This window comes from Vipera berus, assembly GCF_964194415.1.
Source record: "Vipera berus genome assembly, chromosome: 1".
Classification (NCBI taxonomy): domain Eukaryota; kingdom Metazoa; phylum Chordata; class Lepidosauria; order Squamata; family Viperidae; genus Vipera; species Vipera berus.
Genome location: NC_138202.1, coordinates 249,245,481 through 249,263,474, shown reverse-complemented (window position 1 = coordinate 249,263,474; position 17,994 = coordinate 249,245,481). Strand labels below are relative to the sequence as shown.

The following is a 17,994-nucleotide window of genomic DNA, read 5'->3' as shown; positions in this document are numbered from 1 at the left end:
CGTCTCCTGGGTTGGGACGGCCACGGATTCGCCTGGTCTCTCGGGAATCCAGAGGGAGCCTAGTTAGCCCGGAGCTGAGCTTTCAGATACAAGAGTTTGCGTTTCGAGCCCCGTAAAAAGCTTCAGGGTTGTCTTGACTCGGTCTCCGTCCCGGCTCACGGGAATAATGTTTTGGGGGTCCTCCAGAATCTCCAAAAGCTTCGGGCCCTTTCTGGCCGATCCCTTAAAGAAGATGGGCGTGTAGTTTCGAAATTTGCTCCTCGCCCACCAAAAGAGAAAACCCCAAAGGAAATAAGAAATGCCAAGTGGTTGGAAACTCCGGACAACGCGAGGGTTTCGTTTCGGATTGCCGTGCTTAGATTGGGCTGGATTTCCTCCGAAAGTCCCAACAGCAAACACCTGACTCCCTCCAGCTGCATTGGAGTGGACTTGATAGCTGGGGGGGGGGTGATGGTAGGTCTGCCTTAAGGAATGTAATGGGCATCTGGGTGTTGAAGGCTGGGCTACAGCTTTGTGTCAGGAGAAGCTAATTATGCTTCAAGAGCGCCCACGCCCAAACCTTCAAAATATCCACTGAAATCAGTGGCAAAAGAGCAGAAATTCACACATTTAAAGAGCTGGCGATTGTGCCTCCGAACAGCCACGAATGAGGTCGAAAAAGAAAAGAGCCCCTTTTCATTTTACCGGAAGCTAAATATCACTTACTCGTGCTCTGAATCACTTTTCTTTGATCAATTTCCTTTCAGCCTCCTGGAGTCACTTTGGATAGTGAGGTGGACGTCATATAAATTTATAAATAAATAAATAAATAAATGCCTTTTGAAACTGGAACCCACACTTTGAGCTCCTCCCCTGCCTCCGATTTATAAATGCATATATTGTGCAGTCTGGCAACTAGGTAGAGTCGAAAATCGAATACTTTCTTCAGAAAAACCCTCCCCACAAAAAAATGGGTTGTTCAAATGCTTTTTGCCCCTTACAAGACATCCCTAGTTTTAAGATTTGAATCTCGTATTTTTCCAATAGTTTTAATTCCAGGAGGAGAGAGTTATCAGTTATTGCTTCCGGAGGGAAGTTAAAAAGAGTCCGAGGTATCAAACTGTATTGTCATAATGATATTACTGCTTAAACTAAGAACTTAAACAGAATAATTGGAAATTCCCAGCATCTGCTGACGACACCTTTAATTGCTTGTTTGTTGTTAACCTGTCAAGAAATTAGATCTGAGACTAAAGGAAATCAGAGAGAAGATTTTGTTACCAGAGTCATCAAAAGGAGCGGGACTTAAATCCCTGTGTCTGGACTATAAATGTATCCAAGTGAATTTCACCACTGTTGATATAATGAACTTTTTTTTGCAGACTGAAGTCCATTGTGCAGCTGCATCAGAAGAACAAAATGTTACGTGATTATGTTGAAAACCTACCTAAAAATGAATTAAGGATCTGTACCAAAACTCCTGAATTCCTTGGCTTTTGCTCAGAATTGGGAGCTGCAAGCAAAGAGGCTCCAGTTCAGTACTTTCAGCTTTCCCACACCTGACATCATTGACATGCCTTCGGTATAATTTTGAAGAATTCTTAAATCAGCCTACAATGTTTCCATTCTAATTCTCCAAACATTATTATCGGCTTCCTGAAACAATTTGCTCAATCAGCCTAATGAATTAACTCATTTTCTGAGTTAGCTCAATCTATTCGAGCCTAAACTCGTCAAATTGGTGTGGTAAGCACAGAAGATAAAGCCAGAAATAAAGAAAGGAAGATTAGCAAAACAACAAGCTTAGTGTATTTTGCAAATGAAGTTGCTAGATTGTTATTTGACTTGGTCACTTTGTTATGGGAAGACAGCCGCTGGGTTTCCTTCATTTGAAAGAAGTGGCTAAGGAGAAGGTGCCACTCAATATGAATCAAATGCATTAGTTTAATGAAACTTCTGTTGATGCTGTATTGTACTGAAGAGTTTCAAATGGCTTCCCCCCCCAAAAAAAAAACAAAGACAAAAATCTTCTAAGAAAAGTTAAACAATAGTTTGTCAATAACTTTATTGTCTTAAAAATGACAACCTGTAACCGAGACCAAAATATTTTCCACTGTACACCATCATAAAGCATACACCACATATGTAGTCTACAAAATTCAAAAGAAGTATTTTCTTGAAAATGATATAGAGTGTGCTTGAGGGGTCATGCTTTCATGTACTTATTTTACAAACGTTACCCAAATAGTAGTGTGTTATAAATAAGTTGTAATAGGAGGGTAAGTCAGGCTGCTGACATCCTATCCTTTACCCTTCCTGTGTGGTCATAAAAATGTTCAATTAGAATTAAACTTACACATTTCCGCCTGAAAATGAGATTGAAGTTGTGTAAAGTGTGTTTTAGGTAGAAAAGGGCTATTGTGGCTAGCAATGTTTTTGATATTGAATGCAGATTATACTTTTTTAAAATGGAGGTTTTTCCATATATATATATGGATGAATATATATATCTTAGTGGTGGCCAGAACAAATGAGAGGGGAAAGCTAACTCCTTATCTGCAGGCAACCTCCCAAATACCCCACAAAAAAGGCACATTTAAAAATGTTATGGAAAGAAACAGATTGGCTGTTCCAAATTCCCAGTGTATTGAACTATGGTAATACTCTGCAAGTAATAAGCATTTGGAGCTGTTTCTTCCCTCCGCAAAAGATTCTTAGAATATAGAATAGGGTTGGAAGGCACGTTGGAGGTCTTCTAGTTCAGGGGTTTTCAACCTTTTCACCCATTGTACCACTTTTAGGATATGGCAACATCCGAGTACCACCAGTCGCCTAGCAAGGTGTCAAAAACATGATGACCAAAAAAGAAAAAGGAAAAAAGTGATGAAGTACAGGTAGTCCTCAACTTACAACAGTTCACTTAGTGACTGTTTGAAGTTACAATGGCGCTGAAAAAAGTGCTCCCACAAGACGCACGCCTGCCCGCCTGGCGGCACTCTTCCTCCTGTCTGAGGTTTTCATTGTTTTGAGTATTTCTGTTGAGGATTGGCAGTGGGGATGGGATGGGGGGGGTGTATTTGGTTTTTATTTCTTCCCCCCCCCCCCCCCGCTGGGTGGTTGAAGCAGGTTTTGGCCACTTCACATGACCCTGGGACACTGTGACCGTCATAAATATGAATCAGTTGCCAAGCATCTGAATGTAAATCACAAGACCCTGGAGATGCTCCAACATTCCAGCCGATCGGGGCTTCTTCTGGGCTCAGCAGAAGCGCCAGGATCAGCACCGAGCTCCAGCTGGAGCCTGGCGCTGATCCTGGCGCTTCCACTGAGCCCTGACAGCCCTGCAGCTCCAGCCGTCTCTCGCTCAGGCTTGTGCTGTGCTGCCACTGGTTCAGTTCATTCCCCTCCCCCGCTACCACTTTTCTAGGATGGTCATGTACCACCTGCCAGGTGCCAATGTACCACAGGTGGTACCCATGTCACTGGTTGAAAAGCCCTGTTCTAGTCCAACCCTCTGCTCAAGCAGGAGACCCTACACCATTCTGGAAAAACTTGATTGTTTTAACTGTCAGGAAATTTCTCTTTAGTTCTCTCCTTAATGATCTTCCAGAGGTTACTTCTTGTCCTGTTGACAAGTGCTTTGGAGAGTAGGTCAACCCTTTCTTCTCTGTGTCTCTTAAGTCATATGTTTTAGCTTCCAGACTCCTTATGATCTTTTTTGTTCTTCTCTGCACTCTTTCTAGGGTCTCAACATCTTTTTAAAAAATATTTATATTGTGGTGATCAGAATTGGATCCATTATTCTGAGTGTGGTCTTCCTTCTGGACATACCCTAATGTCATTTTCCAAGTAGTACTTAGACTGCAGACATTTTCACCCTGAATTCATTCACCCACTTTCACACCAACACCCCTTTCCTGGCTTGCTCATTTCAGGGAAAGTGAAGCCATGATAGGATAAGTTAAAAACCAGGGGCAGGAACCAGCAGCCCAGGAAGTATTATTGAGGAACAGACTTGGGTGTTTTACTACTGGAATGGGACTAATCCAAGTGATTTCATTAAATATGCTTTGAGTTCAGCCAAAGGCCTGGTCCTAAATTATAAAAGTGACCCACAATCCTTAATTATATGAGCGTAATAATCCAAACAGCTCTCTCTGTATAGTGGCAAGTGAGTGTAGATGTTCCTGTACCAATGTAAATGCTCTTTAAACTAATAAAACAGCTGGCTAGATAATGTTTGCTAGTGTGGAAACTACAGTCCTTTCCTCACTAGTGGTTTACAATGGCATCCAAACATTTTTCTGCCAGTACAACACTAATGAAGTCAGGCTTTATACTGCCACAAAGATGATTGCAAGATGTCTTAAGAATTATCCAGTTCATCATGACATGCGAAACAGCTGAGGAAGAGAAAACATATTTCACCAGATAAACCTAAGGGATGAAAATGGCAGCAGGCCAATCTTATACACGTTTACTCAGAAGTCAGTCCACAGTTCAGTAGGATTTAGGCTATATTAACCTAGGTGAAAGTTGCTTGCAAAGACAACCTGAATCTCTTGGCACTATCATCGGTTGATAAAAGTACGGCTATTAGCACAACACACTGAATCACAAACTCACCAATCACATGTTAGCAGAGCTCGTTCTGCAATCCCAACCCACTTACTGATCCATCCTGCAGGGAACCTAGAAAATTGGATGGAACAGCACCAGGATTATTCCCGCCACACGGTGCGATTCCCTTTTGCAAACAAAACCTCTGAACCGCAGCTGCCAAACGTCTCCGGTCCTACAGTGGTTTCGGTCAGCCCTGCAAACTTTTGCCATTGCCCCCCACCCACACACACACACACACCCTCCCTTCTTGGCTGAGGCTGACTGAGGCCATCCGGAGGCGAAGTGCTGGGAAAAGCAGATGCCCAACTGATTCTTTCTTAAGGGCAGACCTTAAAATACCCCCTGAACTTAACCAGCTGGACGAACAGCTTCCCCCTTACTAGCCCAGGGATACGGTACGTCGATCGAATTGAATATTGTACTCAGCAGCTCCTCCGAGCGAGAGGAAGGAAGGAAGGAAGGAAGGAAGGAAGGAAGGAAGGAAGGAAGGAAGGAAGGAAGGAAGGAAGGAAGGAAGGAAGGAAGGAAGGAAGGAAGGAAGGAAGGAAGGAAGGAGAGAGTTCATTCCGAGGAGCCTAGTAGCTTTGGTCATCCCAGTGTCCGACCCGGTCCCTCCCAACCCTATGGCGACCTCTCTCCACCCCACCCCACCCCCGGTTCGGTTTATTTTTATTGCTGCTCTTTGGACCGGCAGCCGCCGCCACCGCCGCCGCTGCTGCCGGTGTCCTGATCGCTCTGATCGTCCGTGAAGCAGACGTCGACGTCGCTCTCGTTGTCCGACTTTGGCTCCCGGAGCTCCTCGGCGCCTCCCTTGGGCAAGTTCTGGCCCGGATGCCGGGACTTGACGTGCCTTTCCAAGTCTCGGCGCCTGACTAGCACCTTCCCGCAGAACTCGCAGCGATAAGGCGTGTTGCCTTCGGCGTGGAGCCGGATGTGCTTGTTCAGGTTGCTGGGGTCGCCGAAAGGCCGCAGGCAGACCTTGCACTTGAGCGGCTTGTAGCCGGTGTGAGTCCGCATGTGGATCTTCAGGCCGTACTTGCGCGAGTAGAGCTTGCCGCAGTACAGGCACAGGTGGCCCGTCTTGGGTTTGCCGCCGGCCGGGCCCGCCGGCGGGGCCGGCAAGCTCTCCAGGCGGCCGCGGCTCTTCTCGGCCGCGGCCATCTCCGAGAACTGATGCGTGTGCAGAGCCATCTCGCGGTCGACGCCGGCCAACGAGCCCAGCTCGGCATGGTGGAGGCCCGCCGCCGCCGCCCCGCTGAAATAGGGCGCCGACTCCGGGTACTTGAGGAAGTTGCCGAAGTGGAGGTTGAGCGGGTAGCAGGGGGCGCTGTAGAGCAGCTCGCCGTTGTAGACGGCGAAGGAAGGCAGGAGGGGCGGGAGCGGGCAGTCCCCGGCGGGCGAGTAGGGCGCCAGCCCTTCGAAGGGAGGCAGGGCGGCGAAGCGCTCCAAGTGGAGTCCTCCGGCGCCGCCCGCCAAGCGCGGGTAGCGGCTGGCGGGAGGGGAAAGGTTGGCCGAGAAGCCGCGCTCCACGTGCTTGAAGGCGGAGTTTTCCTCCAAGGGCGTCAGGAAGGGGAAACCCCGCACGGCGCCGGAGTAGGCCAGCCCCGCCGCGGCGGAGGAGGAGGAGGAAGAGGAGGGCGGCGGGGCGGGCGGCGGGTGGCATTTGCCGTGAGGAGGCGGGTGGCGGGAAGCGCCGGTCTGGCCGCACGGCCGGCCGGGCTTCAGGCTCCCCGAGGCCTTGCTGAAGCCTCCGCCTTTGCCCTCTTCCCGAAAAGCCGGCGAGTCCTCTTTAGCCAGGCCGGCGGGCTTGAAGGCCGACCTGGCTCCGGGATAGAAAGACAAGCCGTTGCTGCCTCCGGAGTTGCTGCCCAGCAGACCCCAGAAGTGTCCCGGGCTCCGTCCCGGGCCCAAGCTCATGTCCAAGGCGCGTTCCTGCTCGGCCTTGGCGCCTTTGCGCCCGCTCCCGCCCCCTTTGGCTGAGGACGGCGAGCCGGCGGATTCCCGCTTGACAGCATCTCGGGACGCGGCCGGGCAAGGGGGCCTCGGAGGCGGCCCGGCTGCCGGCTTCGGAGCTGGAGCGAAGAGCTCTCCGGGCCGGTGAGGCTCTGACGCTCCTGCGAAGCCGCGGCCGTGGTTCAGCACGCAGTGGAAGTGGACGTGGGCCTTGAGGCTGTTGGGATACTTGTAGGTTCGCCAGCAGTACCAGCAAATGTAGCGCTCCTCGCCTAGCAAGGAAAAACAAACCGGGAGGTCGGTTACCACAACTGTACCAAAGCGCGACTTGACAAAGATTTAAGGATTTGAAGATATGAGGAAGGGGAAGGTGGTGATAGGGAGCGGTTGGGGGGGAAATCTGTTGAAGCAGAGATCAGTGTAACTGCTGACCATTTAGTATTTAATTAGTACTTCCCATTTAATTAGTACTTCCCATTTAATTAGTACTTCCCACTTAATTGCTCCTTTCATGAGTCCGAACAATTTCCCAATGATCTCTGAATTGCCACGCCTTGGTTCACACCGTAGTGATATATCACTTTCGTCTCTATTGTGTTGAATGAAGGCTACTGCTAAGCTTGTAAGCCGCCCTGAGTCTTCGGAGAAGGGCGGGATATAAATGGAATTAAAATAAAATAAAAATAAATAAATAAACAAGGTTATGCAGGTGCGTGAGCTTGCCCTAAAGTTGCTAGTAAAATAGTGTAAGTTTCAACCTGTAGTAGTTCTGGATATTGCAGATTTTTTTTTCTCCTATTACAAAATGAGAGCAAATTCTAAAAAAAGCCCAATCTGACATATTTTCATAATTTAAAGATAATTGCTTTAGGCAATTATAATCACACAACTATTGTGAGAATGGTAGAAGTAATAGAAATAGAACTTTTAAAATATTTTAAATATTATACCTCTGCAGTCCTAGAGACACAAATTCAATACATTATGGTTAGTCTCACAGTCAACCAGATGTTTAGACTAGAACTGGCATTTTTAATCCACCTATTGATTCCTTCGCAAGGATTTGGGATAAGCAGCTGTTGTTTGCATATATAATGTATAATGATTATTCATTATTATTTCTAAACTTTTAAGTTAATAGGGCTTGATTTTAATTGATTTACTTTAAGTGTCTCTTTTTTTAACACGAAGTCAAGAATAATTTTTATGTTGGCTCTACAGTAAGATTTTTGCTATTATACTAGAAATTGAAAAAGGCAACAGAAAGAGTTGTCTAGTGTTATCACATTAAGAATAATTCTGAATATAAACGAATTAAAACAATATATGGATGAGTCCTTTAACAATGATGGGAAGCCTGACTCATCTCTAGAATGACAAGCACTGAACCAAAATTTCTTGGCCAAATCCCATTTGTCAGTTTCAAAAGAGACCTTATTGCACATCTAATACTTTGGAAGACTCTGGGTGCTCACTGATAATCCCCCTTAATTATTTTATCAATACTCTTAGCCCTGCTCTTATCTATTTATAGATTCAGCATCTCAGGTCATTAATGCACTACTTTAACTGGTTTAGCATGAAGCAGCCAATCTGTCTGGCAAACAAAAATCTGAACTAACCAACCCAACCCATAGTACAAGTTCTGGAACATACACGCATATAATGTGCAGCTATTGGGGAAGTTAGATTGCTTTCCTCTTACCAGGAAGCTATTTTCCCCTTGATTACAACTGCAGAATTGAGTTCTTGTCCTGAATACTTTTGGTATGTGATTAAGTGGGCAGGCAAAGATGTCATAATCAGCTAACTTGAATTTAAGTGGAGTCAGTAATAAAATGCAAGATCTTTTACAAAATAAATCATATTCCAGTAACATCTCTTGCCTTCCGTCAAAATGAGTTTGTCTCTCTGCATATGTTAATTAGTTCTTATGCATATTTTTATAAGGTCAGGTATACTGCTGACTCTATATAATTGCAACTTGTAGATTTTGTGGACAATTTTTGAATTTTATTTGATAGGTTATTCTTTGTGAATGCCATTTCCCTCCGATTTTACTCCTCTCCATTTCTTCTCCCTACTCTTTATCAGCAACAAACACAACCACTAACAGTGCTACAGATTGACAAATCATATCTCGTTACAAAGTGAGATGCCTGAACTATCCCTCTTCACCTATTCTGGAAAGCCTAATGAGGTCCTCTCCAATATCAGAGGTTTCCATAGTCACATCTTCCAATGACACATATGTTATCTTTGGCAACAAGAGCTTTCTGCCTCTATCCGGAATAAATAGCCAATATTTACGCAAACAAATACATGAAATCGGATGTTTAAAATGTCAATATCCATAAAACAGCAGCAAGACTCTTCAACCTCCCATGAGGTTGTTTTATGGTAGCCATTCTTGAACAAAGACACTTTATAGGCAGAATATATATACGTTGTTGTTGTTAGTTGTGAAGTCGTGTCCTTAACTCCATGGACAGTGTTCCTCCAGGCCTTCCTGTCCTCTACCATCTTCTGGAGTCACTGTCCATGGGGTTTTCATGGCAAAGATACTGGAGTGGGTTGCCATTTCCTTCTCCAGTGGATCACGTTTTGTTAGAACTCTCTGCTATGACCTGTCCGTCTTGGGTGGCCCTGCACGGCATAGCTCATAGCTTCATTGAATTACATAAGCCCCTTCACAACCACAAGGCAGTAATCCATGAAGGGGACACCACATGAAAAGGTATTTTGTGTGAGCCATCCTATGCCACAGAAAATCAATTCTGTTTTTAAGGTCTCATTCTTCATAACAAAGCATGCGTTTAACCAGCGATATTACCTGTTATTAATTTGTCTCATGCCAAAGACTATGCTTCCTTACTCATAAATACAGCTTAGCAAATAGAAGCAGACCTGTCATCTTTAAGACTGCAGTCTCAAAAGAACCTGGCCACTGCTTCTGTGTAATCCAAACAGTTCACTGCATGATCCCTCAATTACTTATGTAATTTCTATCCCAATTTTCTGTCCAGAAGATAAGTACACGAAGGCAGTGGAACGATCAAAGCAATTTACAAGTCTTTGGAGAATCTGAATCGGGCTGCAATTGTCAATCCGCATCTGACTTCGTTGAGAAAAGTGGAAAAACTGGATAATAATAATATGAATGTCTCAGTTGCGGGCACCTTTCTCAGTTAATACGTTTCTCTTTTAGGGGACGGAGTGGGGGGGGGGCGAAGAGGTGACAGTGGAGCAAGAGCAATAAAGCTGGAGAAGGCGGCGAGCGCTGCAGCGAGGCTGCAGTGTGGACTCCAGGGGCTGCCAGCGCTGGCAGCTGCTGCCTTCACGCTCGGGTCCGGCGGCCCATCTGTTAACGCAGACAGAATAGGTAGCGTATGTCAGGGAACGGAATCGGGGAACAAAGGGCAATCTAACGCTCATGAACCTCTCGTTACTAGGCAAGACAATGGCCTAGAATAGATAGATGGGCCATAAGGAATCGGTTGATTCAAAAGGCAGTGGCCTTTGGGCTCCCTTCCTGAAAGGTTTAGTTTGTCCCGAAGTGGGTGAAAGCGACTTGGCTCAGGTCGGATGAGGTTCTGGGAGTTGCTAAGCCATCCACGTTTCTGTGGTTTGTGGGCGGAGAGGAAAAACGAAGATTATGCCGGAGTGCTGGCCAGCCTCTCTGAGTCGAAGTATAACACCAATTAAATATAAGACCGAATTACTGGGTTATATTGGTTACCCAAGAATGAACATTCCCACTGCTCTGGGGACACAACTTTTTTTTTTTGATCACAGGTTTATGGTGGGGGGAGGAAGAAGAAGGTGAATAGACATGGAAGCCTATTCCTAAAGGAACATTCCTAAAGGAAACGCTGGGTGAAATACAAAATCTCACAAATAAACTAATAGTTGTGTTCCTATAATAGCTGGAGGGCGGGGGGGGGGGTTTGCACTGAGAAAAATGGGACAAACTGTATCCTTCCGTTCTTCTTTAGTTATTTAAGCCCAGACTTAAGTTATTTAATCTTTGGAAATAAATTCTGTGACTGCCTAAATTAGTTGGCTATCTACAGTACATCCATTTGAACCTGTTTTTTTTTTAAAAAAATGGAGATCGGCTTTTTTTCTAGTTTCCCAATGATTAAAAAAAACTTGGAGAGTTTACCTCCCTTCTGTTGAAAAAAAGAACATGTTATTTATTTATTTATTTATTTATTTATTTATTTATTTATTTATTTATTCGATCAATCAGTCGATTTATTTATATGGGCGCTCATCTCGCAAACTGGAACTTGGGTGGAGAACATAACTCAAAAACGTTAGAGCCAGCAATACAAAGCTGTTTTGGGGAGGACCAAGGGAAACTGGTTTAATGTATTGATTGAAATGTATATTTCTGAAGCAAGGGAACCTCCAAAGCCCAGTTTGCAGGCGCAAAAGCTCTCCTTCACTCTAAGGTAAAGGTAAAGGTTCCGACCTTTCGATCAACAAGCTCAGCGTCCTAACCCACTGAGCCACCGCATCCCTCTCCTTCCCTCTACCTAAGCTCTAATCTGATGCAAACATAGTTCGCATTTTCTCCTAGGTTCTCTCACACGGCTTCTGTCAACTTGTTCGATCCAGAATATGTCCAATGAAGAGTTTTCGAAAACTTGAAAGCTTGCAACTACTTTATACAACTTCTGAACGAAGTGTTGCTTCCCTAAATTGGGGTTTCTTTCTCTTGCTTGCTGACTCGCCTGGCCACCGAAGTTAAGTATGGGCGGTTCTTACCAGCTTTGGATTTTCTGCCCTTAACTGAGGAGAGTCCTGGTCCAACACATTGTAAGGAATTCAGGTTGGAAAAAGACATTGAAGCACACAAAGTCTTTGTCCCCAACTCTAACTGGGCTGATCGTCATCAGCCATTCTTGCCGAGGACTCTAACAAACTTCATTTTAAGTGTTTGATTTTCCCATTTCTCCCTCTCGCTGGCTGTCTCCAGATGTCCCTCTCCGGCAGATCTTCCTAATTCGCTTCAACTACGCGGCTCACCTTCGGAAGGATAAGGTGCGGGAGGGGAAAGAGGAGAGAAAGGAAGGGTCAAAATCTCTCTAGGATTCGAGTGCGTGAGAAATTGTTCGCTCTCGGTCCGACTTGATAACCCGAGTGCTTTGAATGAGTAGGGAAGAAATACACAAGTAAAACCTTTGCTAGGAATGGAAGGCTGGATACCAGAAATTGTGACCGACCTGTAAGTTTCAAGTGACAATGACTTGTAAATAGTATCAGGCCTAATTAGAAAGTCTCTTGGTTCCTACCCAACTCTCCACATGCCCAGAAATACACACACACACCGCTTTCGGTCTGCTCCTAAGAGCCTCGTTTACTCAATCTGCACCCGCTGAATGGAGCGGTTCAAACGCTTCTTTCTACTCGTCTTTCCAAGCCGTTTGCTCTGCCGACTCTCCCTCTCGACCTGTTCTGTGTGAAGGGACTTCCTCTCTCCTTCCCCCCCCCCCCCACACACACAAGGGCTAGATGAGAATCTGAGAATCTCTTTGAGTGAAAAAGATCACTGGCCACCGCCTTTAAAGATCTCCTAAAGCGAGGTGCAGCCGGAGTTTCAGATTAGCAACACTCAGAAGAAAGGTTGAGGAATGAGCTAAAAAAAAAGAGAGAGAGAGTAACTGGGGAGTGAGTCTCATTCTTTGCCAAGGGTTTTGCTGCCCTGCAGCACATTCACTGGGAACCAGACCGATTTGGTTCTAATTGGATTAACTCTACATAAAAGCTCTAGAGAAGGCTCACTTCCTGGGGGACGTTGTGGGCAGCAGGAACCTCATTGCTAAGTACGGATGATTAAAAGGACAGTTTTAGAAAAGCTCTTGCATTATTAGTTGATCCAGAAAAAGCTAGGAAGGGTGAGGCCTAGTTTGCATTTAGAAGGGAGACCACTGGGAAATCCCTAAACTAGACTAGGAAGTTAGAAAAAGCTTTACACTTCCTGTACAATTGCCCAGAAAACCACCTGTTATTGGTTTGATTACTCTCCAGCTCCTTATCCTAGAACAGGGGTGTCAAACTCAATTTCATTGAGGGCCGCATCAGCATTGCGGTTGCCCTCAGGGGGCTGGGTGGGTGTGGCCCGGGTGGGTGTGGCCTACTGGGTGGGCGTGGCTAGAGTGCATACTGCCTACTGGGTGGGCATGGCCAGCTCTACATCGTTGGCATCAAGGGTGCCTATGGGGGCCTGGGCAGGAGTGGGACAGATCTGAGGGTCTCTGGCAGGAGGAGGGTCTCTGGGCCAGGGCCAAGGGAGTGGGGGCCGTTCCCACACTGATTCCAGGATGGCTTCGCGGGCCGCATGAAACCACTTTGCGGGCTGGATCCGGCCCCCAGGCCTTGTGTTTGACATGTCTGTCCTAGAATAAAGTGTCGAAGACTTTGTCATAAAGTTGCTGTAACCAACAGTGATGAATCAACCAAAGAAATGTGTCCCCAGTGTTAGAAAGGTTAGAAAGAAAATAATGAGGCAACAATATCCCTTAAGAGGGGATGCAGAAGGTTTTTAAACAAGGACTGATTGAGAATATCAAAGTATAAAGTGCTAGAATAGCCTCTGTATAAGAAATTATGTACTACAATCCTGTATATGTAAATCAGAAATTTGTCCCCATAACAATCTACCACTGTTCCCTGTCTGAAGTCTACTTTGACTTCTTTAAACTCAGAAGTGGAATATGCATCCAACTTTTAAAATGCTAAACTGAAACTTAGGAAAGCAATCACTGACATCAGGAGTAGACCTTCCGTGGAGTCTTTTGAAATTCTAGCACATTGACTGGAAGCATGAATTTATAAGGCGGGACTTCTAGATAGGCCATCAGAGTCATACCAGTCATACCTATAAGTTAAATAAATAAACTCCAGAAGGATGGAATAGGCAGTTGTGAACTAGCAGGCAAAGAATCTGACCCACTGCGGCTTGATAGTAGCTATTTCTAAGAAATGTTTTTTGAAATAAGAGATATGTGAGCCTTCCTCCCCCCCCCACACACACACACCACCAAGACTCTGCTTTCTCGTCGTTTTGAAACAGGGAATATAGAGCAAACCTTAAAAAGAGTTCAGGAAACTAAAAGTTCCAAGCCCCTCCCCCAACAACAAGAAACTTGTCTTCACCCCTTTGGTTTCATTGCCCCGCCCACTGCAGCCCTCAGGTTTCCCCCCCCATCACCCCCAAAGCTAAGGCCGGTTTCCAATCATCAAAGGTGACCCACTTCTGTGCCGTTTCTCTGCAGGAGGCGGTGACTCAGGAGGTGGGTGATGCCTCCAAAAGGCAAAGAAAACTCCCTACCATTTCGAATAGGAAGTGAGGTTGCTAGGGCCCAGTTTAATCAAGAACATGGGGGTCCATTTCATTTCATCATCCTCTCTTTTATTTTTTATTTTATTTTATTTTATTTATTTTAATCCCATTTATATCCCGCCCTTCTCCGAAGACTCAGGGCGGCTTACAATTTAAAGCACAAATCAACGTGCTTAGCAATAGCCTTCATTCTATGTATATGCCTGCTTATTAGGGCTTTCGCCCCCCCCCCAAGCGGCATACTTTTACCCACTTACTTTCCCCTCTCCTTCTTTCTTGCAGATCAGCCTAAATCTGCCAGCTTTCTTGCAGAGCGACATAAACCCTGCCATCTTTTACACTGATAATTTGGAGCCCCAAGACCTTTAGCCCCGAGGGATCCTTTTTTTCGGAGTGCGACCTAGCGGGACTCGGCAGAACAGCGTATCTTGATATCAAGAAATGCCCCCCAACTGTAGGACGGCTCCCCGTAGGAATAGAATAGAATACAGCCGGAAGGGACCTTGGAGGTCTTCTAGTCCAGCCCCCTGCTCAAGCAGCAGAACCTATATACCATCTCAGGATTTGCTGCCAAATAAAGGGTGTGTGGGCTTCGCGTTTAAAATGGAAAAATATTGTATGTTGGCTTGCCATCTGAGCCAGCGGTGATGGAGCCTGTCTTCTCCTGGTTATACGAGGTAAGCTATAAAGGGGCCGGTAGGAGACTTGAGGTGGCTTCGCGGCTTCCTATCGCCGCCTTTGGCGTCCTTAGCGGCGGAGTTGAACGCGCAAGGCGCGATAAGCGGTAAGACGCCGTCTTTTCCTGAGGCTGTGCCCGAGTCGTGGGCGTGCCCGCCCCGGCAGGAAATCCAGATCCGCAGTGGGGGCTAATCCCACTGGGCTTCCATTCCTCCGAATTAAAGCCATTAGGACAGGGGTCTTCAAACTTGGCCCTTTTATGACTTGTGGACTTCAACTCCCAGAATTCCTCAGCCAGCTTTGCTGGCTGAGGAATTCTGGGAATTGAAGTTCACAAGTCATAAAAGGGCCAAGTTTGAAGAGCCCTGCATTAGGACGTTAAAGTGAGGTGGACGGGACGATGCCACAGCACCTATGCGAAAGTCAGTCTCAAGACACCCAGGCGGGGCCACCAGACCTGTCTGCCCCAGCCGAGATGCTCGCTCGCGGGAGCCTACCTTTCTCGTCGTGGGTCGGGGTCGCCGTGACCGGGATATCAAACCACTCAGCCAAAGCGTTGGAATACCACACGGTCAGCTCCTCTCCCGGCTGGACGTCTCGCAATGCCCGGTAGAAAATCTAAGGAGAAACGATAAGCTTGAGACCCTCGGAGGCTCAGAAGGGCGAGGCTTGCCACCTCCAAAACCCGGACGGCGCCCCTATCCGCCTCTCCAGTTACCGGGAGCAAGCTCGGAGGCCAGTACCTGTCCCCCCGGCAGATCTGCCACCGCTTCCAGAGTCTGCTCTTGCGCGTGTCGGGCAGCCCGGATTAGCCCGATCCATTCCACGGCCGAGGCTCCAGCTTCGTCCACCAGCTCCCCTCTCACCATCCTCACCTGGAAAACAGGGGAAGCCGGTCAGTTGTAGCCGGTCGGGGACTTGGCCACTGGCTTGCGCTGCCTTGCAGGGCGCGCGTTCGAAGCCGGCCTTCCAATCAGGGCGGGATCTGTTGACTTCCTTCTCCCTGGACCTTTCCGGCCCGCTAGAAAGGACTCCTGCCGTTTTGCAAAGAAAAGGGACCTGTGGATGGGCTGAGCTCCTTAGCCACCTGCTGCAGCCAGGAGACGATTGCCAGTAGCCCCAGGAGCAGGCACTCCGAAGTAAGTTCCGTCGGGGCTTATCGTCGGGTCAATGTGCAGAAAAATCGCATCTTTACAGGAGCAAACATTGGCCGCTTACAGCCACCGCTGCAAACCAGAATCTGGTTTAAGCGATCGAGTGCGAGGATTTTTTTTATTACTAATGGACATTGGATTTAGAGCGCTGAATTGAAAAGCGCCTATGTACTCAGGAGTAAATTTGGATTGTCTTTAAAGGAGTAGTGTCTTTGGAAGAGACACTATTAAGCCTAGTGCTTCCTTCGATTTTCGTTTATTTCTGCTAAAAGAGCCTCCAAATAGGTTTGCCTAGGCACCGTGGGGAAAAAGAAGGGCCAGATCCACTTAAATTGAAGGGCTGGTGTTCAGGTGGTATAGCTAGTATTGCGGCCATAAAGGATCTTGCATAATTCCTGGAAGTAAGTCATTCTGAGTTTAATTAGCCTTCCATCCAAGAATTGAGGCTTCAAACTGGGTTATGCTGCCCTATTTTCTCACAACAGGCAGAAAGTAATAGATCTCCCTCATGTTGCTTGGGGGGGGAAAGGGAGGTTTTGGGGGGGGGGGAAACCAGCCTTTACTTTTCCTTTCACTTTCTCTGCCCTGATTCTACTGCCACATGGTTAGTTGCAGCCACCTTTCAAAATGCTTTATTAATATTTTCCATCCACCCAGGCAAATATCTCTGCACCGATCTCCTCGCTTCAATCCCCTTCCGGTGTAATTAATTTAATGAATCGTCTAATCAGTCGTGTTCAAGAAGGGAAAGGATAGGTGACTCGGTTTAGTCACCAGAACTCTCTTATCTTTCATAATCTGCTTGAACATGGGAAACAGAGAGTGCCAATGAGGAGCTACCTCGTTGAAAAGACTGCACAATAAACATCGTTCTTACAAAGGCATGCTAAGGGGAGCAACCGAGGGAGCCAGATGAGAAATAAATTTGAACAGTCTTGGCGGAGCGTTTAAAAACAATTAAAGGCTATTAAGGGGGGGGGGGCGGACTTGTGACAGATTGCTGAACTTGGGAGTCAAGTTGTCTCCTGTTTAGATTCATCTGGAGAAAGTCTCATATCCCTGAACCCGTTTTACTCTGGAATTCATTTATAGCTTTGAGATGCATAGATATTATTAATGTCCCACAGAGCTCTATTTGGAAAACAGTCCCGATTCATTTTGTGCTAAATAAATGTTTCATCCGGATCAAAATGCCCCTATTATTATCACGACTCAGCATGAAAAGATGAGATAGAATATGTCAGCAACGGCTTGGGATATGCAGCAGGAAGGCATCTCTCCAACATGGTCCAAAGCTCCATGACAAAACTTGCCTAGTTAATCTTTGCAACATATCTGACCTTGGCAAAGACATGTGAAAAATCAGGCGATTCTATGAATCCACAGCTTGCAAAGTTGGGGTTTCTCTCTCTCTCTCTCTCTCTCCCTGTGAACGTGCGTGCAACCACTGTGGGAATAGTCTTTAGAATAAAGCAACTGGTGCCTCATTAAACTGTGGGGTGGCGGTGCTCCAAGACGGCCGACTTTGCTTGAACCAGCTAGCCGTCCACACTTCTGCCAGTCTCTCCTACCTAGAGAACCGGTTCCGCACCAGGCGAGATTGCGTTGCCGCCACGTTCACCCCACTCCGAGGACCCTCTCGGCACCTCTTGATCATTTAATGAGTTCTTAATTATGAATCCTGCCTTTAGGTTATTTGGGAAGAGACGTCAAGAAAGGGGGGGGTATTCTGAGTGTCAAAAGCCATTTGGGATGGAGAAGGAAACGTAATGCGTGCCAGTAAATTTGTGCCTTTGTGTGTGTGTGTGTGTGTGCGCCCAAAGCCAGCTCTCTCCTTAAATCTAAACATCTGAATGGCGTCAGGACGAAGAGGTCACCCAACCCAGAAACCTCAGAGACCCAAACCCTTCCTTGCCTTTCTCCTTCTGCGGGCAGGATGAGGGAAGTAAAGTAGGGCTTCTTGCGCGCTGTTTCCCCCACCCCACGAAGGGTTCTGGTTCCCCTTCAGCCCCTTCCCCCCGGTCGGGGCTTCTAGGTCTCCCCCTGTGCTTTCCGCCCAGGTGTGGGAGCAATACCTTTTTCTTGGGTCCCGGCTCCCTGCGATCGGACAGGTACTTGCCCAGTTTGAAGGGGCCGGGCACGGGACCCAGGCGCAGGCCAGCCGGGATGCTGCACTCCGCGGTGATGCCGAGGGCTGGCGGGGGCCGGCTGCTTAGCATTGCTGCCTCTGGGCAAGGACGCGGCGCTGGGCAAGCT

The 17,994-nt window shown here is 46.9% G+C and overlaps 1 protein-coding gene across 1 annotated transcript; it reads right to left on the bottom strand.

The window, feature by feature from the left end:
* Positions 1–5,271: 5,271 nt before the first annotated feature.
* On the bottom strand, positions 5,272–17,957 carry PRDM13 (PR/SET domain 13; the record flags this gene model as incomplete). Its single annotated transcript, XM_081334830.1, has 4 exons — positions 5,272–6,827; positions 15,082–15,202; positions 15,328–15,459; positions 17,814–17,957. The coding sequence occupies 4 exons, from the start codon at positions 17,955–17,957 to the stop codon at positions 5,272–5,274; spliced, it is 1,953 nt and encodes a 650-aa protein (XP_081190956.1).
* Between the last annotated feature and the right edge of the window lie 37 nt (positions 17,958–17,994).